Genomic DNA, 25,746 nt, shown 5'->3' with positions numbered 1-25,746 from the left:
GCTGCCAGGGAAAAGCCTGCCTAAAACCTGGGAGGGGCTAATGTAATCCTGGGATTCGACAGGAATATATATATATATTCCTATAATAATATGTTATTATATTATTACATATTATATATATATTATATATTATTATATTATTACATATATAATATATTATATATATTATAATATATCTATATAATGCATATAATGTATTAATGCAGCTTTGTGTCAAAATCACCACAGATGTTTTGATCACGTCACTTATAGCATTACACTTCAGCCAGAAAAACTGCTGTTGTGATACAGCAAGTACTTAATTAGAGTTGATGCTGCTTTCTTTTTTTTTTTTTTTTTTAAGGTGAGAAATTTCCAGAACAAAATTAGGGATTATAACAATAACCACGCTTGACACATTTTTTTTCTTATAAAACAAACAAAATCAGCATGAAATATTCTCAGTAATTACAGAGGTTATTGTGAGTTAAAAGCAAAACAGAAGCTTCTCATGCATCACTTCTAAAATCCTTTTCCCCTCTCTCTGTGGGCTGAAGGCAGTTTACCATCTACCCTCAAGGGAGGGGAAAAGGGAGCAGAACATTTTTAAGAGCTTTCTTTAAAGTGGTGTGTGTGGAGAAATCATCACTACAAATCTAAAATGAGGTTACTCTTTCAAAACTCCTAAACTAAAGTACCAAGGGACACTAAACTCCCAAAAACAGATGGTAACTCAATTGCTTAAGGTGATAGAAATTGCTAGAGGATGCTGATAGCATGAAGAAATCGGACTAAACCCCTCTCATCTCTAGTCACAGCTCTTCATCAAGTCACAACACATCACACTACTACCACTCCCCCTCCTCATCACATTGAAAAAATAAAACCCACCTCTAATGCTTTTAATGCTACTCAAGTTTGTTGAAAAATAAAGTTTCATTTGGCTGCCACTGCTACTTGGTGTCTAGCTTGGCCATTTCTTGCACGTAGATGCCGATGCTTTCACTGTCGAAGAGCAGGAAGTAAATGTTCTTCAAGGAGGAAGAGCTGGTGCCATCAAAATGGGTGGAAATAGCTCTGAGAGTCACCTGGGCTGCTGTCTGTTTTGGGAAGCAGTTTCTGTGTGGGAGGGGAAGAGAAGAGCACAGGTGAGTGTCACAGGGCAGGCACTGGGTACAGGTGATGCTGAGAACAACCAGCCAGCGCTGCTGCCAAGACAGTGCCAGTCGCAGTCTGGCAAATCCAGAAGCAAACCCCAAGGTTTTGATAGCAGTATTCACCTGCTGCTATATCAGTCTCCTTGCTGGCACAGCTGCTGTTTTCAGTTGCTTCTCCTTTTTATAACCACACAAAGGTTTTTTTAATGCTCCCCCCCCTTAGAATTAAACTTTTCCATGCCATGCTGGACAGGCTAGAAAGTTCAAAGGATGATTATGTTTTCTAGCTGAAAACTGAAAAAAAAACAAAACCAAAAACCAAAACATCACCTACTTAGCTGACTTCCTCACTCTGTCATTAAAAATACTTTGCTTGGGACTCCTGTGAAAATAATTGAAATTACAGCTCCAAGCCAAATTAAGCTCAAGACACACTCATTCACTCATTTTGATGGTAATATTCTCTAACCTACAATCTGAACAGCTAAAAGCTACCGGTTGTTCCAGTATGTGGGCTTTTTAATTCCTATTTAGATTCTGCTGCATGATAATGCTCCAGAGGAATTTTGATCCACGCCAAAAATAGTTGGTCAGCACAACCTAGGCCGTGCCCTTCCTCTGGGATAGGATTACATATAAAACTTTTGTGCTCTGAAAAAAGGTCTGTCTAACTTATACTTACAGATCTTTGATGGGGCTACAGCAGAATACACAGATAAGCCATTCCAGTGCCTAACAATCCTTACACTTGAGAGATTACAGTATTTCTTCTAATAGCATCCAGAACTGCCTTTGCAGTGTTTTTTCCTTTCCCCCCCCCCTCCTTTTTGGTAACATTTGCATGTGTTTTGTATTTCACTTTCTACATTTAGTACTTCTCACTTCTCTTTACTCAGTTTTATGTGAGTGATTTCAGACTACCTCTCATACTTATACTGAAAACCATCAAAAAGATCTGGCTCAACTGAAATATCCCATCTATTGTAGTGTTACATCAGTTACTGCAAACAGTCCCTAGGATGGGACAGAGGAATATGTAAAAAATTCACAGGACTGATGCAGCATAATTCGTGATCTACTCACAAAACCAGTATTTCCTGTGCAGACATGTAGGGAGAACAAAACGAAAACAAAGTCATTAAGTCCGATTTGAAAAATTCTTCCCTTTTTTCAGAAAATTTTGAGGTCCTTTGATAAATCTTACCACGTGGTAAGATTTATTCTATTTTCTGTTAGCAGGACTAATTGTAAGAGCAACAGAGAGTGACATGGAACAAAGCAGCAGAAGGATCTCCATCAAGACTAATGGTCCAAGACTGGATTATTCTAATTCTATGCTAACAGAAGACAAGAGGTCTCAAAACTATTTCTATTGGCATTAAAAGCTACAGTTCATTTTTGAAAGGTGCTCTTTATTATTAAAGAGTGTTAAAAAAAATTATCACTATCTGCTCTGACTGAAAACCATAAACAAAAAGATCTGTATATAAAAAAAAAAATCACTAAATATTGCACTGCCCCTCTATTTATTCTTTTGTCCTGATTCATAAAAATATTATTCTGCTTTGAAAATTGTCTGTGTAAAAATAGCACTTTCACCTCCTGTCTATTCAGTGATGTGGGGTGATTCCACTGATCAAAACACAGTTTTACTTTCATTTTACTCACTGTCAGGCCAACACAACTGGACTGTACTATGTACTCTACTCTTCGGGCCCTACTACCAAAACCAGCAGATACATTTCAAATCAAATATAAGCCTTCGAACTCTAACACAGAAGAACAAGTTCTGCAGTTAGCAGGGCTTGTCTAACGTTTCTTGTGATCAGAGACCAACAAACTGTTGGTTTAAAAAGAAGTTAAAAAGAAAAAAAAAAGAAAAAGATAAATACTTTGGATTTCTTAGTCAACCACATTTTGTTTGCTAGTCACTGAGACAGAAACACGTAGCTTCACAGCTAGTTTCATAGTTCCCTTTTTAAAGCAAATATACATTTGAGAAACATTTTCTTTTGAAAAAAGAGATTTTGTGTGACTAGTCTGTTTAATCTATATTGCCAGGGTGACTTAAGTGAGCACCCCACACCTACTTACCTACCTCAGGTTGCATCCCTGTTACCTGCCCTCAGTATTATGCTGGTATAACCTTATTAGTACAGATGCAGTTTTAATAAGACCCCTACAGCCAAACAAAGGGACCTGAGGGGGTGTAGGCCCGTAGCAGAGGAATGAAAATGAGTGCCCAGCAATACAAAACACAGCAAGCCCACTCAGCTCTCCTGTGAGGTGGCTAATTTCTCTTCACAAAGGCTTTCTGGCAGCGTCCTGCCAGCGCTGCCCTCGAGGCTGGTTTCCCCCGGAGCAGCACGGTGTCGGATGGCAGGGGCAGAGGCAGGGTCACAGAGCAGAGGGCACCTCTCTGCCCCAGCAGCAGCTCTCTGACAGCTAATTACACCACTGCTCCCTGACACAGAACCCTCCTGTGCAGCCAGAGTCCTACCTGCCGCTGGGAAACGGGGGGAACGCCACGGACTTCAACTTCTTGTCTTCTGCAGCTGTTAAGCAGTTCTTGACAGTCTCCTCGAGCTGCTCTTCACACTTGTCCGAGCCCCACTGTGGGATGTGACAGTGGATGACAAACTTTGCTGCTAGGCCGCTAGACTGAGTGAGTGCAGCTAACACAAACGGAAACGTAACATTTAGTGTCGAACAGGAACCACCCTGCGCTGACCTCTCAACCCAATGCACTTCTTAATTACATCACCTCTCCAAAGAACTACATTTGGAATTATGACGCGCCACAGTGGCTCGCTCGCAATCATAATCTGACTGTCTCATCATTACCTTTGTGATCAATGGTTATTTCTTTGGAGACCAAAGAACCCAGGGCTCATTTGGTTAGCACACAGTTATTCAGTAATGGTTTTCAGCTCTCTCATTCAGCATGGCTTCTGAGTTTTTTTTATGCAGAGTACCGAAACCTTGCCCTGAACACGGCAGTGCTAATCCCCCAACAGACATTTCTGCAGTGCTGTCACCCAATGCTTTGTACAAACATCCTGCATCATCATCACCATCATATTACAGCTCCAGAGTGTTGGGGAGTAATATTTACACAGCTGGGTAATTTCAGATAAGGACAAGAAAATCAAAGATGCTTGTTGAAGGTCCCCACCAGTTATGTCCAATTAGGAAACTCAGATTCATTTTTCAGAAAGCCTAATATTTCTCCAGGACCTGCAGAGTCCACAGCATGGCATCAGTTTGCTTTTGTTGTAACTGTGACCATCAGAACTACTGGAAATCTGGGTCTGGGGAATCTCAGGTTAAACTCTCTGATATTAGCTGTGCAGGATGAAATTAGCCCAAGGATGAAAAACTTTGATGTATTCACATGTCCACCATTACAGAGAAAAGCAGTTTACTTTGATTTTAGGGCAGATAAATTTGATTAGATGTGAAAGTGAAGCACATTATCTTGTATAAAAATTTCCCTGTCATTTGAGATTATAAAACTAGGCTACTCATTCAGAAAATTTCCAAAATGAGACAATTTAAAGCATTTACTTTCTTGAGTACTGAGATACTAAGTCAAATAAGACATATTATAACTTTCTGTAATCCATCTTCCAGCCACCTTTAATCCATATAAACTGGTTTAATTTGTCCACAAAGGAAAGCACAAGCTCAAGTCCCAACCCATTCACTGCTACAGATGCACTAAACCCTTGCAGGGAGCTCTTCTAATAATTTAGCTGTAGTGCCTGAGCAATTGCTCTTCCGAAAATCAGTACAAACACAGCAGGAAAGATGGCACATAGGTGACAGCACAAGATTTTCTTAGTTTTGGGGCTCCTGCAGACAGAAGTTGCCTAAGAGAAATTAATCAGCCCAAAGACAGAACGTGCACAGCACACAGGTATCCTATTCCTCCTTTTTCGCCCCCTCAGCAGGTTGTTCACATCAGCAGCAGCTTCGAAGAGGAAACATTTACATCACACAAGCAAAGGCACATATATAATCCAGAACAGACCAGAATGTCCAGAGAAAAGAACATATGAAATGAGCTGTGTCCAAGGCAGACTGCAGTATCCTTTTTACCTTCAGCAACTTCCAAAGGTCCTTGAGATTTGCGAAGCTCTTTCACTGTTTCTAAAAACTCTTTTCCTCCAGCCTTTTCCAACGCCTTGCCTGCAAGGACACGGAGCAAAAGGCCTTGGCTTCAGAGCATCAGCGTGGAAAAACAACTCTGCATTCTTTAAAAGAACACTGTACACTTATTATCCTGTCTCCCTCTATCAGCAGCAGCTGATGTTTATGTTTGCCACTGTGCCTAGACACAGATAAAGTTACTTTTTATTGGTTTTGAAGAGCCCTCTATTATATTACTGGAAATGACTTTAATATAAATATCTGCAAGAAAGCTATCTTACTCTGATTTATGGCTAAAATAGTGAGGATTTTCAGGACTCAGATTTTCAGCCTTCAGAATCAGTTCAGCATACAAACCCTACTACTTGCTGAAACAAACACAGCTGAGATGCCAGTGAAGGTCTTGATGACTACAAAACAATGATCCCAAAGCCTGTTACTAGATTCTGTGCCCCCCTATGTGAGGGACTAATAGCTTTTTACCTCCCTCCTGCTTCGATTTCTGTATCTGTAATGATAATATTTCCTTATTTCACATGAGCAGGATAAGGTTTTGTACATGAGTATTTCTAAATTATGTCATATCCTATACTGAAAAGCATAATTAGCAGTGCTATTAATGCATAAGTTTTGTAAGAGAAATTTCAGAGGCAAACATAAAAATAATCCAAGAAAAGACAGCAGTAATGATTATTTACACCTTTGCTGCTCACGTGCTTCAACCAATTATCTGTGTTTTGCTTGTCACAAGGCGTCATTAAAAAAAAAAAGAGATAAATTAGTGATTAGCCTGTTATACCTAGTCAGATCCAGCCTGATTTTCAGAAGTGTTGTAAATGATATTTATGGCCTGGGGAAGATTCAGATGAAACAGGATGGGATCTCAGCAGGCAGCCAGTAGACCAGCTACTGTTCCAGCTCTAGATCTGTTTTTTCTGCCTGTAGCAGAGCCTCACCTATTTCCTCCTTGAGATCTATTTCAGCAGTTGTGGGGTGAACGATGCCTTCTACTTTCATGGAGCCAATATGGCTGATGTCACTCTGTGTCAGAGAAAGCTGAAAAATAATAATGAGGGGACAGGAAAAAAAAAATAGTAATGTGAGTGCAAAAGCATTTTCATACCACAAAAAAACTAAAATGAAAGAAGTCTGGATTCAGTCTTTCAGAGATCAGTTATTTTATTGTGTTCAGTATGTGTGATTCTGATTTTCAGCTTCTGATTAATTAATTTGCACACCGCTCCAATTATTTGGTGATGTGCCCACAGCTTGGGAGTTTGCTCCAGAGGAAGTTACTGCTAGGAGAATCAGTGTTCTAGCCTCACACTTTGGAGAAAAAAGGGCTGATTTTGGAAATGCTTTGGTTTAAAGAGAAGAATAAAGAAACCAAAAAGCGTTTCTCCTGTAGAAGCACTTGCCCTCAGAGAACTACTGTAAGGGGGCTGAGAAGATGGGCTGAGCACTGTCCTGATCTATGAAGGCTTCACAACCCCAGTGATTAATTACCTATTCCTGGCATAAATAATAATAAAAAATTGATTATATTCCCATAGCTAAATCTGTAAGAAAACCTCCAGTTTAATTCAGAGGGTTCAAAAATTAAGGAAGACAAAAAAACCTTCTTGTTCTTGGAGAGTACAGGGGAACAAAAAGTAATAAACACAGGGCACAGTCGATGGAACACCAAGGAGATGTATTTTGGTGGGACAGTTTTGTAACTCTGGCCAGGCAAGACGCCACAGCCTGTGCTGAGATGGAGCAGTAGGAACGTTCTGCAGCTCTGGTGAGGTCCTCAGTTGGAACACTGACAAAGCAGAGTCCCACAGCCCACTTTCAGATGGAGCACCCGGGCTTCTGGCACAAACCAACAAGCTCTGGGTGATCCTGGGACCTGGCCCAGAAATACTCTTTGAGAAACAATAAATAGCCTAGAAGTTTAAACCTGGTTTGGCAGTATGTCAGCACAACACAGACAAAGCCAAACCGATCAAAACCCCAGTCGTGCTTAGGCCAAGAAATGACTCAGTGTGGATCTCTGCAGAGGGGCTCACCAACATTGTTCTTGGAAATCTTTTATCTGCAGACATACTTTTGAGACCTTGCCAATGACTGGAGCGAGTTTTGGCCTTAAATTTGGAACCACTAAGGCAGAACACAGAGATTTTGCAGTGCTGTTGGATCAAACTCATCCTTTTGTTAATGCCAGGCCCCACTGCTGTGATCCCAATCCGTTCTGACTTCGTATTACCTTTTGTCCTGGCACAAGGCTCTTGGAGGACAAGATAGTGAAACCATCCCCAGGTCCATCCTCAGATGTTGAGTTCGAAGCTCCTTCTTTTTCATTGTCTTTTTGCTTGTTCTATTTGAGGGGAGAAAAAAAGCAAGGAAGCAAGGACTCTCAAAAGGGAGAAAAAAAAATCAACATATACCATTATTGAATAATGGATAGATTTAATCAGTTACTATAAATCTAATCTTCTCAGATCAATATATTACTTGTAGCCTTCTAATCCCCAAAGATTATATAACAACAGAGGTCTGCTCTGTTTATATAATGCTAAACATCAGTGGTTCATCTGAGGTATTATATACATCTGTGGTTACATTCAGATTCGGGGCACCCACAGCCATCTGTGGTTTCACTAACAATTAAAGTTGTATTTATGGGTGGGTGTGTGCTAGTTTATTTTTGTTGCTAACAGAGCAGAGCTCACAATAAATCAGATTTAGTAACTTAGTAACCCAGTCAAATATCCCAATCTGAAGAAAAAACAACTTTGTGATCTGAAAAAAAACCCTGTTAAGTCTCAGTTAATAAATCATAAATCCTTCTTGCTGCTTAGCTCTAGGAGCAGCAAACACACCAGCCCTAGAGGGCTGCAGGAGCATCTCCTCACATCTTTCAACATTTGCTTTAGGGTATGTCAAGAAGCTAACTCTTCCTAACAAGTTCAAACTCTGATGTGCACAATTCAAAGTAAGGTGGTGGCTGAGATCAATACACAGAGGCTTCCTAATAAACATCCTACTAAACAACTCCTGTTTTCTTTTCAAAAGTTGTCTCTGCATATCCTCAGCTACGGAACTCTATCAAAGCTTAAAGGCCTCTAGAAAAATGTGCTTAATGCAAGTTTAAAAAGCTTAAGTCAAAGCTTAATATCATCCAATCCTACCCAAACAAAACCTAGCAGCATTTTAAGGTGCATGCTCTGGAAGGACAAACCAAGAGCACTGATCTGGGTTACTGCTTTACCAAATTAAACCATTTTGGATAGTGACAGAGGAAGGGCAACCACGAGGGAAGGTGCAGTGCTCAAGTTCTGATTCATTTATTCTTCTTTTAAAAACCACTAACAACAGCACAGCTAAGAACACGTGGAACAAAGAGCTTGTCACAACGGCACTGCCATACCACGTCAGGACAAGTTCTCTGGGCAGTTAGGAAAATCTCTAACAGCAATTCAGTAACTGCACAAGGCTGAAGGCAAGACATCCCTCCAGTACACGATGTTTAAAAGCAAGAGCTCACTGCCACACAGTTAATGTGGAGGTAAAGAGATTCCACACAGTTATCAAGAAAGTAGTGCAAAGGGCAGCATGGAATGTGCACCTGCCTTGTGCTTACCTTTTTGGATGTCCGGGCCTTGGGAGACTTTGCCTTCTTCCCACTCTTTTTGTTCACCACGGATTTCCTCCCCTTCTTCTCGGGAGCAGGGGAAAGGATGGTCTCAGACTTGCCTTTGGCACCCCGTTTCTTGGCCAGAAGCTCAGGCTGAATTCTGGGCAGGACACCCCCACTTGCAATAGTCACACCTTTTAGCAACTGCCAGGAGAAGCAGTGTAGAGAAGCATATTACAGATCCTCTTAGCCCGCACCACCAAAAAACTGTTAGGGAGAAAATCCACAATACAAAGGAACTTGGCAGGTGACAGCAAAGTCAGCCAGCACATCCTGGGAACTCTGCTGCTGTACAATCACTCTTGTCTCTTCCAGTGCAGTGATCCTTGTGCAAACTTGTCCTTGGTGGCTCAGAAACACTGAGTGTGGGTAAAATAAGAAAAGTGCCTGTCCCACAGCCCTGCTCAAAGGACTGGATGCAGACCCCTTTGGCAGGGAAACATGCAGTGACAAAGCAAGGAAGAGCCCCAAGGACCTGCTCTGCAGAGACAAACAACAGGAGTGGGCTGTGATATTATGTGGAGGACAATGTCTGGCTAATTCCTAACAGACAACACTGGATCTCTATAGATCCCAGTTCACAGGTCACCGGCCAGAACCACAGAGCTGGGAAAGGGCTGGTAGTGTTAGCATGACTTTCCTTCTCTCCTGGCCTCTGCTTTGACTTTTCAGTCTGCTTGAGTAGAAACAGAGTCACATGACTTCATGGGCACCACATTTTCATTATTTAAAGCAGACAAATTAAGTGCAGGAGTATTCAAAGTGTGAATGATGTCATCCATCTTAACATGGGGCCCACCAAGAAGAGATACTCTGATGCTGCCTGAACCTTTTTGGCATCCCTGAATAGTACGATTTACAGGCCATCCTAATGATTTCTGTCCTCACTCACCAAGTTTAGCAGAAGTGAACCCACACGTGATCCTGAGAGTCAGAGCACTGCAAACCACAGCTAATGGGCAAATGGGTGGGGAGGCAGCAACAGAGTGAGCCAGATCCCTACCCAAGACGGGCCTCACAGCCAGTATAATGGAAAACACACATTTCTAAGCTTTTTGGGAAAAGGTCTTGCATAAAGTACATTTTCTTCAAGTGTTGCATGTCCCTGAGAAGAATGAAGCATCAAGCCTACACACTTCAACAGGACCCACAGGCTACAAAAGAAGCAAAATTTATGTCCATAAGATTTAAGATAAGGTATCTCAGAACCTTTGGTTTTGTTTGCTTTTATTTAAGAGGGCACGGTCTTGCCTTCTGCTCTGACAACCATTTTCATGTCTCAGAATAAACTGTTTCCAGCCTTCCCCTATGCCACAGCACGTGACTCCTGCATTAAAAAGTGAACAGGTACCTGATTCAGTTCCTCATCATTTGCAACTGCCAGGAGGATGTGTCTGGGGGCAATTCTCCCTTTCTTGTTGTCCCGCGCCGCGTTTCCCGCCAGCTCTAGAATTTCAGCTGCAACACAGCGAGATAAAAATGAGCAACAAAAATGCACCTCGGGTACACGCTGCAGTCACGCTTTACATTCCTTCTTAATATCCATTTACCTTCTCGGGACGTTTCCAGATTTAAAGGGTCTTTGCTACAGAAAGGCAGAAACCAAATCCCACTCAATGTATTTGTAAATTTAGGTCAATTAATTTGTCCTTCCCAGTACCCCCTAAAGGAGAGCTAGCAGAAAACGTGCTAAGCTCGGTTCACGTCATTTCTTTTACAAGCCCCAAGTCATAATTCTTTCAAAAAGACAAAAGAACTACCCTATAAAAATGTACATTAGCAGTCCAAAATTTAGCAGTAGCACCGTAACAACAAACAGTCAAGCATGCAGTGAAACCCCAAACCTGGCACAGACAGCTCTGCCAAACAGCAAGGATTCTCAGGACTAGGTAAGATGAAGACTGAGGTGCATTTGAAGAAATACTTGGAAAGCCAGCACACTAGCCAGGCACTGCTGGAATAAAAGGGCACTGAAAATCTGTGAGAAGCTTCATTTCAGATCAAGATATGAGAGGTTTGCCTTAGGTGCAAGCAGAGACAACGTAAGAGCTTCAGTGCACGAAATATTGACAGAAGGTTCCTTCTGCATCTCTGGGAACCGGAGGTCACTTCAGAAGTAGTTTCTCTAAATTATCAGTAACATTTATATTGCAACCAAAGTCACCGAGCTTCTCCTAAGTGTTATGGAGGAAATATAGACACATCTTTCTAAGCTTATTTGGACTGCAGTAAACAATCATTAGAATTCATTAACTTACAAAGTTTGGCCCCTACTCAGAAGTTATTTCTCAGGTAAGAACTCTACTGAAACACTGGGAAGGAAGAAGGGATTTTTTCCCCCCTCCCCTCCAAATAATCACAAAAATCACATTCAAACTTTGTTTCATTTTAAAAGCATACAGTGTCCCTGTCTTTTGGGTTTGGGGTTTGTTGTTTGCATTTGTTTGTGTTTTGCATTTCATACAGGGGTATGAAAACTACAGACCATCAGTGTCCTAATGATACCTTACTCCTAAATAAAGAACTGTAACTATTATAAGAAGAAGAACTTTCATGAAGAATTTAGTGGAAACGTACATAATGCTGTCTGGCTAAAATCCAGATGATTTCAACATGAGGCTTAGCTCTCGGCTCTTGGGAAAAATACAAGTTTTCAATATCACTCAGTAAGAATAACAAAAGTACACATTTGTCTTCCAGTTTTCACTAGTACACAGTGAACATATTTAAATGAATGCTGGAGATGTAAAAGCCTATCTTTTGAAATTTATGTGCATATTCACAGTGAACTGTAGGAGTTAGGGGAGGAACCTCTCAGCTCTAGCATTTCCTAGAGTCTGTCCTGGATTTTAACAGAGACTGAAAAGAAATTCTGCATAATCCAGCTATATTCACCCCCACGGGGCTGAAAGTTTCAGACCCTCTCCCAGGCCTCTGCCAGTGGAGCTAAGGCAGCAGCAGACAGCAGGAACAGATTCCATCCATTGTGCAGACCAGCAGAGAGCAAGAAAAGAGACCCAGGCTTCTCCAGTGGGTTTTGCAGATGTGTGCTGATAGCAGAGGAAAATTGCATCAGGGGGGGAAAAAACCAAAAATCCAAAAAAGCAACACATACTTACCTGAATGGTAACTGAAGTTCTTTCAGGTGTGCCAACAACAGGCACATCCTGCTACCTGTGTGCTCACCCCACTCCCCCAGGTTTGGGTCCTTTGGCCAGCAGCATCCTGATGGTGCACCCAAATGTCCTCTGCCTAATGTCAAGAGCAAAAAAGGCAGAACACTCAAATGCCAGCCATCCACCACAGGACACTGGGAAGAAGGGAATCCGAGGCAGAGGTGATGTATGGCAGACTGTGGAAAATGTATATACAACTTCCCAAAGGATGCCAAATATCTGCATAGGTAAATAATCACCTTACCTCCTTCTAATGGTGGTTTATATGCATATTTTTCTAATGGTAGAGGCAGGGACTCATAGTCTTAATAATATAAAATGGCACTTGCAAAATACACATCAAAACTAGAGGCATCAGTTGTCACATCCTCTGCTGATAATAACAGATTCGTAAAGAAAGTGCTTTACATTTCAAGCAGAAACATCTTAACAGCTGAGGTTACCTAAATTCTAAGACTAGTCCGAGAATATAGGTCCTATAACAAAAGCATGTACTACAGCAAGCTCTCTGGGAATCGGGCATCTTGATATTCTCAGCCATAAGTTGGTTTTACTTTATGTGCTCTCAGCAGCAGGCAGTAAGAATTAAAGCGAAATCTGAAACAACCTTGCTTCCCTCAGGATTCAAAACCCACAAAGATGCCTCCACACCAGAAGTGTAACTTCAAGTCCAGACATCTTCAGCACAGGGGGCTACAAGCAAACCAGCTCCTTGAGGGACTCTGGCACACATGGAATGCTGGGCTACAGAGCAGTGCCCAGGACTCTCCACTGGCTCTACCCAACACTTCTTTTTAAAGTATCTTCAAAGGAGCCTTTTCTCTTGTTTGATAAGCACTCGGACCAGGGAAGAATATAACTCCCTTCCAGCCGACACGAGCGGCAGCCAAGCCATGACCTGAATGGGATTACATCTCCTCATCCTGTGGCATACCAGAAAAAAGAGGTTTCTCTGGCTGATGGATCAACACATTTGGAGTGTCTGTGAAGTAAAAGCCTCCTAGCCAGGCCAAAGGTATTTGTTCAGCTGAGCTCAGCCTGTTTCTGTGAAGCTGGACTGATAAGAAAGGTCTATGAGAATTACTGACAGCAAACTGGAAAGATTTCATACAGGTTATTTATCTTGTTTTCCACCTCCCCTTTAGGATAAGTTGTGTGAGGCAGATCATGCCAGGTGATTTCTGTGAAGGAAGAAGCCTTTCCTGGTGATGTGTTCTGCCCTAATTTAGAGGGGATGGCTTTCCATTGGCATCTTCCATGAGTTCCTCTGAGCAGCACCCCCTTCACATGACTTCTGCCTCCTAATCAAGGGGCATTTGCATTCTCTGCCTGCTTTTTGGGAAGGTGCACTGTGGGACACGTGCAGCTGATGTTTGATTTAGATGACTGTGACTGCAGTCAGCCCCGTGCACACTCAGAGCATGAGTCTGCTGCAGACTCCATAAATCCAATGGGACCGAGTCCAATTTTCCAGAGCTTTAACTCTGAAGCCAGTGGAGCCCAACGCTGTTCCAGCAAACAAAACTTTCTAGACAGGAATTAAGCTGCAGTTTTGCAATATGATTTTGCAGCCTAAGATATAAAACAGCATAGAGAGATTTAAATGAAAGGCATAGAGACCACCCTTCCCCTTTTGTAAAGCATCAAATCTCTGCTCAAATGCAGAGAAGCACTCGGGGATTTAGAGAAGTTCTCATGAATGCCTTAACACAACAAAAATATATGGTTTGACCTGCTTCTGTGAAACAGCTAAAAAGCCAGACTCCCTTATTGCCACCGTCTCAGATTTAGCCTGAAGCAGTTCCCCTGCATGCAGCCTTTCATCCTGAGTAACCAGCATTTCCTAAATGCAAGTCCACGAGAAAAGAATGGCATTTGTAACAGGAAGCATCAGATAATGTTAAGAAAATTTGCCAGTTTGACATGTAATACCCCCTTTAACAACAGCCTTGGAAAAACACATTTTGTTTCTACAGGCTTACCAAAACCAAAGACTTTACTCACACAAAGTATTAGTAATAACTAGATCAGCAGGGTTAGATGTTGCAACACTGCTTTTTTAATCGAACTCTCCACCTTTGTAGTATTTCCAAACAAAACTCTGGACAGAGCACAGAAACTTTGTTTTGGAAAGGCCACTATCCACCAGCAATAGGTGTTTGCTCAGAAACATTACTCCATTCTATGACAATATATGCAGGCTTGGGTTCTCTGCTCAACCAAGCAGCTTAAAATAGCATTCCTTTACAATTTATGTGGGCTCCCAGCCCACACCTCTAGCAATTTTCTTGCCCGGTTCACTACACATTCTTTTTTTTTCTAAAACAAAGAGTAGGCCCACACGTAATCTGTCCATATAATATTAATGACCCAAATTAAACTGCATTTACTAGCCAGGAGCAGAGCCAAGATATACATTGTTCTAGTTCAGGTAATAGGTCAACAGTGCTGACCATAACTCAGTCTGCACTACCGAAAGGCTGCACACACCAGATGTGCTGCTGACAATTTATTACTGCACCTTGTAATAATTGCCACAGTTCAGAACAAGCATCTCCAAATGTTTCTCCTAGAAGCTCCTTTGAATGCTCTGGATCCATGTGGAGTGGGAAAAGACATATTCCTCCCCAGACAGAGGGTCAGCAGAGTCACAGTGCAGCACATTATGTTATAAAAGTTAGTGTGATTTCTTCAACACAAGCAATACTTTGTCACTCCAGCTCCAGAAGTAGCCTCAGAAAACAACAAAAAAAGTCAACTCTCATCCTGCAATGTACCAGCACAAACATGGAAGTTTCTGTAATATGCTATTAGGCATCATCAGAAATTTAATTTTAATGATGAAATTAGTGAAATTTAATAGTGAGATTTTATATTTTCTCCACACCTTTGAAAGAAAATAGTGCTTTTATTGCCTGGTAGTGAGAACAGGCTTTCATATGTAAAAAAGACAGAGATGTTTATGTAAAGCCTGGCATGCTTTTACATGGACACCAAGGCTCCATGCAAGCTTCTTCCTGCCACTTTGGCAATAAACTATGCTCCTGAAACACAATCCACTCAACTAATTCCATCCAGGCTGTGACTCCTCACTGATTCTCTAATGCACCTCAGTCTTGATCTGTAACACCTGAGTAACCTGAACCAGAATCCTCTCTGCACCGTGAGTTCTAACAATTTCCTAAAGTGTTATTTTCCATAATTAAATAAGAAACTGAGCAGATGTGACCACAGGACTCTCCGAAACATTACTGTACAGAATCACAGGATATTGTATCACCACGTGACACCTGCCCCTTCCTCTGAGTTCAGTTTCAGAAAGGAAGGAAAAAGAAAACTTGGGGTACGTGGGAAGATTTAAACCCCGAAGCACATTCTTTACACGCTTAGGCAAAGCAAAAGTGTTTTTAAAATACAAAAGAACAACCTTTATATTTCATAACACTTTTGACACTGTCCTGCAAGGAGAAACACAGCCAGCAAAACAGTTTGCTCACTTGAAAAGCACAAAAGATGTACAAGGTAGGTTTACTTTTTTTCTCCTGTTATTCACAGAATCACAGAATCTGCTGAGCTGGAAGGGACCCATAAGGATCATCGAGTCCAGCTCCTGGCCCTGCACAGGACCATCCCCAAGAGTCACACCACGGGCCTGAGAGGATCATTCAAACACTCCTTGAGCTCTGCCAGCCTTGGTGCTGTGACCCCTGCCTGGGGAGCCCAACCACCCTCCGGGGGAAGAACCTTGTTCCAATATCCAACCTAAATCCCCTCTGGCACAACTTCAGGCCACTCCCTCAGGTCCTGTCACTGGTCACATTTAGGTGTGTCAAAAGCTTAACATAATAATATAATATCAGTTATTATCCTGTCCATCTGGTGCCTCCATAGGAGAAAACTTCCACCCTTGGTCTCTTCAAGAAACAAGTCAACCTCCTCAGCATTTTTAGCAAACATCAACAAGTGCTGCACCGGCAGAGCCTGATTTTCAGAAGTGCTCCACACGCTCCTGCCCCATCCCTTGGCCATGCCTGGCTCCCGTGCGTGCTCAGCAGCTGCAGGCCCAGGTTCTTGGTTTACCTGCGAGGTACTCTATGACAGCTGCCATGTACACGGGCGCTCCCACACCGATCCGGTACTTGTACGTCCCTTTCTTCAGGTAGCGCATCATCCTCCCCACGGGGAAAATGACACCAGCCCTGCTCGAGCGGGACAGTTTGGACATTTTCTTCTTCCCGCTCCGGCCCGACATCTCGCAGCCCTGTGCTTCTCACCCCCCTGGTGACTCCGAACGCCTTGCTCCAAATCCACAAGCTGCAAGAGAAGGCAAACAGGGTTGGTGTTCAGCGCGTGGGAAACATCTTCATGCATTGTTGTTGTTGTTGTTGTTCCAGGAGGAAAAAAAATCCAAGCCCGCCCTCAATACCTGAGGCGTTATTCATCAAAAGTTGGATAACTGGGATATTTGCTGTAACTTTGCTTTTGAACTGCGCTGTCAGGAAAGCAATATCAGCAACAAAGAAAACAAACCTCATTTTCTCCGTATTTTTCACGAGATCACAGGCAAACAGGTAACAAACCCTGGAATCTGCCGCTCCACTCCAAAGGATGCGAGTGGTCCTATTACACCCCTAGTTCTCAGCCAAATAATGGGGATATTTTAGCTCTGTTTACAAAACCTGGTTTTAACTCCATTTTGACAGCTGCCCTGGAGGCCCAATTACCAGCCTGGTTACTCCTCTGAAGCCAACGAAGAGCAGGTCTGCCACAGGTGGTATTTCTGTCAGTGAAGGCACAGCTACTTCATTCCCAGTATTCATTCACCCCAGTGAAATGAGGAAACACAAGGAGGGAGATAATTTTGGGGGGGGGGGAATAAATGAATTTAGGTGATATTGTTAAACTTTATCACAATCTTCATTTTAAACAGCCTTCCGGAAAAATAAAAATATATTTCATTTGACACCACTGCAAGCCCTCGGGAACAATCAACATTCACCCAAGCAGGGCACAGAAACCTGTTTCAATCTTATACTGATTATTATAAATGAAGTGCATGTACAAAGAGAGTAATCTGCCCATACAAAGCCAGGCGTTCCCAGAAACCATCTCATCCATAACAGCCAAAGCCAAGGGGCAGTTTCTACAATAACCCAACTTGAACGCTGGTTTCGTTTATGGCGTCAAGGAAAAAAATATCAGCAGGGATCTATAAAACCCTGGCATGTCCTTGTGTATCGGCCAATTTTTTTATTCTGTGTGCAACACATTACGGGGGCATGATAAGAAAAGTTGGGAAAGATTAAAGCAGTAAACCTATCAGACAGGGACACGTCAAAATTGCTGTTGCTGATCATCCCACTCCAAGCTCACTGCTGACTGCCAGCCTGGAATCATGAGTGGTGGTAACAGAGCTCAAAGGGAAGGTAGAAAGGGGAGTGGGGAGACATGACCAGTTTAGAGATTGCTTCAGAGATGTAAGAGGATGCTGCGAAGGTGGAGAGAGTGAGTGTTCCCTACAGCAGTGGCTCTCACAGAAGCTGTGTAGCAGGGGGGGAGCAGAGCACCGGACTCGGTCAGACAGGAGGCAGCAGAACCTTCCCACAACTTTAAAACAGTTACAGAATGAATGCCAGAAATCACCGGACAGCATTGGATCTGCCCTGGGACTGGAGGTGATCTCCCAAGGTCCTTTCCTCAATGAAACTTGCAATTTGTGACAAACTCCTTACAAACTTTCAGTTTCATAATAATAACCACCCTTAAAATGTGTCTTTTTCATTCAAGGTGACCGACACTCAAACTACTGAATAAACGTAGGGAATTAGGTTTCTTAGCCATCAGAAGAGCCAATTTCTGGAACAGCCTTCACTTGTGAACAATATGAGCAAGAGTAACTCATTTTAAGGTGGAACTTAATAAGTGTATGCAAGTAGGGCAGGAACTGGTTCCATCACCCAAGGCTTCAGTCCAGCACTGAAATCCCTACAGAGAGCCATGCTGGCAGAGTACACTACATGTATCAAAATCATATTAAGCTCACTCCTCATATGTTTGTTCCCATAGTATCAAATCCCACTTGCTTGTAAATCAATGGGAAAAGGCAAACATCAAGAGATTACACCCACAGAAAATACCATAGTTGTACTTGATCTCTGTGATAGAAAATCCAAACATATTTGTATATAACTAACCACATTGCCCTGGGCATGCTGTAGCGTTATATAAATTTATGTTTAATTACTCACTTCTGGCTCATTCTTCCATTGCCTCACTGAACATTCCACCCAGTCTACTCCTTTATTTTCCCCTTCTCTCTCACAGCAAGCCTCAGTCATTTTTATCCCCCTGCTGCCAAGCCAACTTTTGGAATCCCAAAATATTTTTCCAAATACACTGCAGGTGACAGAGCAGGTTATGATTGTGGGACTTTTTGAGATACATTTGTAAATACAAAAGAGGTTTCAAAACTCTGCTAGCACTGTCTCTCTCTCTCTCCTTTGCAACTTAACGTGGATCAGGGTACACTGAGGAGCAATACAGACAACACTGTGTTCTTGTCTTGTCTTGAATCCTACAGGAGGCAATTTTTTGGTAGAAAGCCAAGCTATGGCATAGTCACATCAGCTCCTGTGGACCTGGACAAAGAAATGTGCACATCAGCTCCTGTGGACCTGGACAAAGGAATCCCACAGGCAAGGGTTTGGTTTCCTTTGCAGCACCATCACCCTGGAGGATGCCCCTGAGCTCAGCCCTGCCACAGTTAGGTAGGGCACTCACCTGGACTGCAACCAACAGGTAAAGAGCTACAAGTTGGGCACTGCCATCCTAATTATTCTCTTCTGATGACACAGCCAAGCCTCAAGGGCTTCTCATTTGAAAAGCTCTCGAGTCTACCCACATGAATTCCCTCTGTGCCGGCTGATTCATCATCTCTACGTTTGTCCTCACAAAGCACAGCCTCCATTTAAAGATACGCCTGTGCCGTTCGTGCGAAGTCCGTCCTCGCTGAGCTGGAAGAGTCTATATCTGGCTACCATGACATCACGAGGCCTGGGCAATTTAAAGCGATTAATTTTCCCAATCCCTTAATTGGTCACAGCACACTCCTACTCTGCCATGACTCCAACATCCCTGTGTTGCTATGGGGGATTGAGCAGCTACCACATCTCCCAGAGCTCTCTGTGATGGAAACAGGGTAGACTTCTGCAAGCTGGGCGTTCATCTGTTGAGTTTTACCTTCTTCAGAGCCCAGACAACCAGTGACATTTTCCTTTTGCCTGCTGGAGAGAGAGAGAGAGCTCTGCCTCCTCACCTCTCTCAGGTAGGTCTGCTTTGGCCACTTGTAGGGTCCCTCCTCTGCAGACATGACCACCCTCTTTTCTCCCACCACAGTTATCAGCAGAGGGTGAGGACTGCTCCACAAGGACACTGAGATGACAGACTGCCCTGGGATATTCCTCTCACCATTGTGCCATCTGCATCTCACACCACATCCCAGTGGATCAAGCTTTACCACAGCCACCTTACAACCACATTTCTGTCCGTCCTACACAGGTTTGAGAGTCTGAAGAACAAACTCTCATAATCATCTTTGGGCAGGAAAAGCACATATAACTTTTTTTGGAAAATATGAACAACTTGTTGACACAGAAACAGATGAAACCCTCAAAAAAACCTGGACTTGGCCAGAAAACAATTTCAGAAATTAGTGTGTCAAGATGGGGCCAGAAAGCAGGGACTCACATCAGAGAGTTCAGTGCTGTACAAAATGCCTAAGAGACACCAAATCTAAATTTTTCACTAAGAAAACCCACAGAGAACAGTAAAAGAAAGATTAGTTTGAACAATATAGCTCCAAAACTCTTGCAGCACTGGTGGAGAATAGTAAATTCTGAGGAGGAGGAATTGCTTTTTGTTTTTAAATAGACAAATGGATTTTACACAGGTGATACGGGATTTCCCAAGAAGGATTGAAAACATTTGGCTGTTATTTAATAGCTGTTACCCCAGAACAGCAGAGTGGTTTGCAGAACCAGGCTGGCAGTACTTAGAATCACAGAATGGTTTGGATTGGAAGGAACCTTAAAGATCATCTCATTCCACCCCCTGTCATGGGCAGGGACATCTTCCACTAGACTAGGTTGCTCCAAGCCCTGTCCAACCTGGCTTTGGACACTTCCAGGGATGGGGCAGCCACAGCTTCTCTTGGCAACTTGTGCCAGGGCCTCCCCACCCTCACAGGGGAGAATTTCTTCCGTATATCTAATGTAAATCTCTTTTAGTTTAAAACCATTCCCCTTTGCCCTGCCCATGTAAAAAGTCTCCCTTTCTCTTTTTTATTCAAGTACTGGAAGGCTGCAATAAGGTCTCCCTGGATCCTTCTCTTCTCCAGATGAACACCCCCATCTCTCCCAGCCTGGCTCCAGAGCAGAGGGGCTCCAGCCCTCGGAGCATCTTGACTTCCAAACACCGAGAGAGCTCGAACTCAGCAGGCAAAGACTGAAACAAAGGACACGTGGGACTATCAACACACTTGCACTGTCCTCATCTCCAGCCAAAGATCTACTAGAACAGTTACGAGCTGACAAGGAACCCACAAACGTTTTATCACGGGCCAACTTCGGCTGCACACTCATATAGACACAAGATACTTGTGAAAAATAATCCAGGAGCCCCAGAGCAGATGCTGGTTACGCGAATGCCCCCGGTGAGGCACACGCAGGGCACAAACACAGCGCTGTGCAGCGGGCAGGCGAGGTATCCCCCGGACCCCAGGACCAGGCACAGAGCGCGTTCCTGCGAAAGCAGCTTCCCGAGCACCCCAAACCCCGGGGGCCCTGCCTGGGCAGCTCCCCCTCACAAAGCACAGCGGCTGAGGGGATGGGCCCGGCTACTGAGACCCAGACCGAGCGTCCGGAGCCGGCTCAGCGCGGCCGAACCAGGGGAACGCCCCGTCCCGCCTCAGAGCCCGCCCCGCGCCCCTCTGGGCCCGCCCGCTCCGCGCGCGCCTCGACGTTGCCCAGACACCACCGCCCCGCCCACCCCCGCGCTGATTGGCCGCTGCGGCAGCCCGGGCCGCGGGGAAAGCGCGCTGATTGGCCGCGAGCCGATTGATGGACGGGCGGGGGGCGGGCGGTGCCGCCCGGGCGCGCAGGCTCGCTGGAGCGCGGCGGGGTGTGGTGCGGGGGGTGTGGCCGCGGCTTTCCCGCGCAAACGCTCCCCCCCCACGCCCCCTCCCCGCCCTCAGCGTTCGCCGCCGCCGCCGAGGCTTCGCCCGCTGCCCCGCTGAGGGGCGGCGGCGGCGCGGCCTCGACACGGGAATCGCGGCGGGGGCGAAGAGGAGGCAGCGAGCGAGGAAGAGCCTCCCCCCCGTCGTCCCCCCCCCCCCCCCCCACACACACGCACGCACACCCCCCCTCCCTCCCCGGGGCCGGCCCCGCGCGCCGCCGCCTCGCGACCCCCGCCCCCCTCACGGCCGTCCCCCCCCTCCCCTCACGGCCCCGGCCGGACCTTCCCGAAGAAAGGCATCGGCGGCGGCGGGAAGAGAAGGAGGAAGAGGAGGAGGAGGAGGAGGTGGGTCGTGCGGCCGGGCAGAGGGGGAAGGAGAGGAGCAGGGCCGGCCTCGCCGCGGCCCCCGGAGCCCCCGCGCCGCCGCTCCCCTCACCTGCCGCCGCCGTCGCCGCCTCCTCCTCCTTCTTCTTCTCCCTTCCTCTTTTTCCTCCCCCTCTTTTCCTCCTCTCCTTGCCCCCCCTCGCCTGCCCTCCCCACTCTCCCTGTCGGGCTCCCCCCGCCCTCGCTCCGCCTCGGCAGCTCTGCCCGTATTGTATGTTCCGATGGCGATGGCGGCTGCTGCTGAGGGGGGCGGCAGGGGCTTCCTCCCGCTCCGCACATACCGCCTCTAGGAGGAGTCACTGCAGCCCGGGCCCGCAACAACCCCCCTCTGCCGGCTGCCGCCCTCCTTGCCCGGGCCCCAGGGCTGCAGCGGGGGCAGGAACCCCCTCCTCGCCCAGCGGGGAAAGGGTCCCCTCGGCCCCGCTCCCAGTGGGCTTGTGGCGGTGGGGAGCATAAAGGCAGAAAGCCTTCCCATCCTTTCCCAGGGTGGGGGAGTTGGGAGACGGGAGAGGTTTCAAGGCAACCCCAGCTTGGGCTAAAGCTCGCGAGTCGCTTGTTTTTTGTTACAGGGAGCCACCCGTCCCTCCGTCCCTTTAGCAAGGTGACCTGCGTGCCTCGCCACGGTGCCTCCAGCCCAAATATTCCAGCATCCCCGAGCTGGCTGGGAACGGCCGTAACAAAGAGTGTCGGCGGCTCTTTGTGTCGTCTGGCGTTCTGGGCTCTCGCAGGCTTTCCAACTCATCCACGGGGGCTGCAAACTTCCCTTCTGAACGAAAGCTGAGGGCTTTGCTTTTCTTCCCCGCAGTCACACGGATTCAGGAGCTTGAACTCCGAGAGACGCAATAAGCGATTGTGTTACGAGCCTTGGCAGCGCCAAATCCGTGAGCACGGGATGGTGCAGACAGAAGAGTGCAGGTTACCTCTAACTCAGGTACATTGTTATATGAAGCTGGGTTTATATCATCATGCCTATACAAATACTTAGTGTCGTTGCACCAATTTCACAATAAAGACATTTGAGGGCTGCTGTAATGCACTAGGAGATACATTATTAACCCAGAGCACTCCAACCCACGGTGTTACTTCAGGAGGGTGTCTGGGAACAACAGAGTGATAAAGAGTCATCCATGGTTTCAGCTTTCCCTTTGTTGCTGTAAAAAAATCATACAGGTTCGCTGGAGTTTGGTTTTTGGCTCTGCCAAAGTAAACAATTTTGTGTCTGTATAGAATTGGATTTGGTGGGGAAAAGGAGCAATGGAATATTCCCTCAGGTTATATTAATTGTGGATTGCACCATCTCCTGAAGAAAAAGGGCATGAGGTGAGGACCTGTGTTTTCCTGGGCTACTCTGTGACCTTGAGTAAGGCATTTCATACACACAACTGTATTTTGACTGTCATTAAAATGGAAATAAAAATATCTTGCCTCTTTTTAAGCAATGAGTAAGAGCTTTAACACATTTCTGTGGATTAATGCTTTGGAGTCTATTCCCCACTTCTTTTTGAAAACAAGGTCAAGGTGCTTTGAAATCATAAGAGAAAAACCTCACATTTGTGAGTGACTTTTATTTTACAGGTAATGGAAAGTCTTACCTGGATCTTCCCTGCTGAGGCTTGGAATTTAGCAAAGGAAAAAGATACCTGTAAGACTTGTCAGTGTACTGAACCATACTGGGAGGGCAGGAGGAATCTGAAGAAGATTTTCAAGCACTGAGCATAAAAATAAATGACAACATAAAACCCATGTGAAGAAGGAAGTAAAGCATTTACATTTGTCTTATTTCCAGATACAAATAGTTGCATCCAATAACCCTCACAATCATGCATGTGATACATAGCTTTGTAATCAAAAATAATTTGAGATGAGGCAAAATAAGCATCCCGAGTTTTTGAAGACATTCCCAGTTTAACATCAAATAGTTGCTGTGTGATAAGAACACAAATGTGTGGGAGGCCTTTCAAGGAAAAAAAAAGTCTTTATGTGAGGCAAACTTTCAACATTAGGACAACTCACTCTGTTTACAGCAACATTTTTCTGTTTATAAACAACATTCTCCATAAGGAAACGGGAATTCTGGAGAAGTGTGAGAGAGGACATAAAGGATTTTCACAATATAACAGTTTTTATCTTTAAGCCAGTCATAGACGTCTGCAGTTATAGACCAGTTTTCCTACTGTTGTGATTTTTAATAGTCCCATAAACTCAATTTCCCCTCCTTATTTCTGCAGTGGATACAGCCTCTAACCTAAATATTAACAGGATTATATGGATTTTTTTTGCTTCAAGTGTTTCTGGAATATTCTCAGTTGCTTTGTGACACTAGAATAAAGAATTTTTTAGCAGATCAGACCAAGGCAGCATTTGGACAGAGTTACCACACGTGTGAACTGCTCTGCAGTAACCACACTTTTGGAACCAGCAGCTAAAAGACCTATTTTTTGGACACAGTAGCTGTGTGTTGTGGCCATTTATCCCTGGTTGTACAGGGAGGAACTGTTACTAACTAACATTGTGCGAGGGAAAAACGCGCAGCACCGGATTGAAGAGCTTTCCCCACTCAGCAGGAGCGGGGCCTGCCCTCGCGAGGTTGTGCAAAGACCATCTGCCGGTTGCCTTCCCAGCGCAAATACAATCTGTTACTTTGTCAAAATAAACAACAGATCCATCGGAGGAGCATTTATAGAGTGCTGACTGCCTGACTCCCCAGCTATGGGAGAACCAGCCTGTTTATGGCACTCTCATTTTGGGCCAGAAGCTGTTACATCTCAAACACTGCAATGAATATTTCATAGCTCTGGCACCAGGAGTTACAGCTTCACTCTCGCTCAGGCTGGCAGGTGTCCAGGGTCGCCCTGGCAGGGCAGGAACGTCAAGTGCTCCAAAAGCTCTGTTTCAAGGGAGTATATAATCCAGGAATTTGATCAACCAGTGTAAGCACTGCCCTGTCACTGGGATAACCAAACACAATCAAAGCTGATGTGTGTCAATATTGTGGCAGCAGAGCACAGATGTAATAACCAAGTTCTGCAAATACTCTGTACTTCTGTAAGGAGTTCTTTGAGCCCTTTTTAACCCTTCCTCCACCCTCCATTCTGCTTATGGGGCTGTTATGCTGCTAGGGTGGGCACAATGAGCCAGAAAAGCTAAATCCCAACTTTCTGGAGAACTCTCTTTTAAGTAGCATTTTTTAAATTAGACCATCCCACATCTTTCAGAATTTAACATTTTTGTGTGTGTCAGATTCTAGCATATGGTGTATAAAGTAGGCTCACTAGCTGCAGTCACAGATTAGTTATAATGTGTAAGCAATGAGAGAGGTCTTTCCTGCCCAAACACCAACTGATTCTAAAGGTTTAATGCTGGTTATTAGCTTAAAAAAATATCAAAAATGCATTTTCATCCTTGTTATTTAAAAGCAGGTTTTAATCCTTGTTACTTGTCCTTAAATGCAGCAATGCAGACTGCAGAGATCATTGTCTTAATTATTCCTTAGTCATGTAAGTAAAAATATTAATCGAATACAAATATCTGAGTCATGTTTAATCACAATAATCATGACTTTTTTTTTTTTTTTTTGGTCTGATGGAGATTTACAAATATATCTTTCAGAATTATGGAAACTCCAGGTCTGTACTGCAGGGGACATCCTTAGCAAACTGGCATTTCACATACGAAATGTATCATATTTCCCGCTTCTCACAGTTGTTGCAAAGGGGTCTTATATCTGATCGATTTTCTGTGCCAGCAGAGATGTCTGTCCCCTCGCAGTTACACTCTTTGGTGCAGTTTGGAGCAGTGACACACATTTCCCTTCTCCTCTGGTGGCACAAACAAGCACATCGTCTCCCTGGATGGGACCATTAAGCTCCAAGTTCTTCTCAGAGAAGCTTCACAGGGCAGGACTGCACAGCACTGCTTGTTTGTCTGCTTTCATAATTGATCCTGAGCTTGATTTAAAACGAGACAATTTACTTCATTAACTACTTTT

The 25,746-nt window shown here is 44.5% G+C and overlaps 1 protein-coding gene and 1 long non-coding RNA gene across 6 annotated transcripts; one reads left to right on the top strand and one right to left on the bottom strand.

Annotated features, from left to right (window-relative positions):
• Window positions 1-398: 398 nt before the first annotated feature.
• Window positions 399-22,387, bottom strand: LOC113987817 (core histone macro-H2A.2). 5 transcript variants are annotated; one of them, XM_039381896.1, is made up of 9 exons: window positions 22,365-22,387; window positions 16,224-16,457; window positions 10,319-10,425; window positions 8,914-9,111; window positions 7,537-7,647; window positions 6,245-6,344; window positions 5,238-5,327; window positions 3,637-3,811; window positions 399-1,098 (listed from the first exon to the last, which is right to left on the bottom strand). In XM_039381896.1, exons 2-9 carry the CDS (start codon window positions 16,393-16,395, stop codon window positions 933-935), a joined length of 1,119 nt encoding a protein of 372 aa, XP_039237830.1. In that variant the 5' UTR covers window positions 16,396-16,457; window positions 22,365-22,387; the 3' UTR covers window positions 399-932. The 5 variants fall into 5 exon arrangements, with proteins under 5 accessions (XP_039237830.1, XP_027576732.1, XP_027576731.1 ...); XM_027720931.2 differs by lacking the exon at window positions 22,365-22,387 and adding an exon at window positions 22,040-22,156; XM_027720930.2 differs by lacking the exon at window positions 22,365-22,387 and adding an exon at window positions 21,811-21,854.
• On the top strand, window positions 21,568-23,514 carry LOC113987807. The gene is made up of 3 exons (XR_005563736.1): window positions 21,568-21,719; window positions 22,328-22,689; window positions 23,334-23,514. It is a non-coding gene; the product is annotated as an uncharacterized LOC113987807 (long non-coding RNA).
• Window positions 23,515-25,746: the final 2,232 nt, after the last annotated feature.

The sequence above is a fragment of the Pipra filicauda genome, unplaced genomic scaffold, assembly GCF_003945595.2.
Source record: "Pipra filicauda isolate LSUMZ 115617 unplaced genomic scaffold, ASM394559v2 scaffold246_size1145428_pilon, whole genome shotgun sequence".
NCBI lineage: Eukaryota > Metazoa > Chordata > Aves > Passeriformes > Pipridae > Pipra > Pipra filicauda.
This window is presented reverse-complemented; position numbering and strand designations above follow the sequence as displayed.

Bases quoted from the DNA above. Each gene is read 5' to 3' on its own strand.
- LOC113987817 (XM_039381896.1), bottom strand. From the start codon at position 16,395: ATGTCGGGCCGGAGCGGGAAGAAGAAAATGTCCAAACTGTCCCGCTCG. The intron at 9,112-10,318 runs GTACCTGTTCAC...TTCTCCTGGCAG, and splicing joins ATGATGAGGAACTGAATCAG to TTGCTAAAAGGTGTGACTAT. The intron at 6,345-7,536 runs GTAATACGAAGT...ATTATTTTTCAG, and splicing joins GCCTTGTGCCAGGACAAAAG to CTTTCTCTGACACAGAGTGA.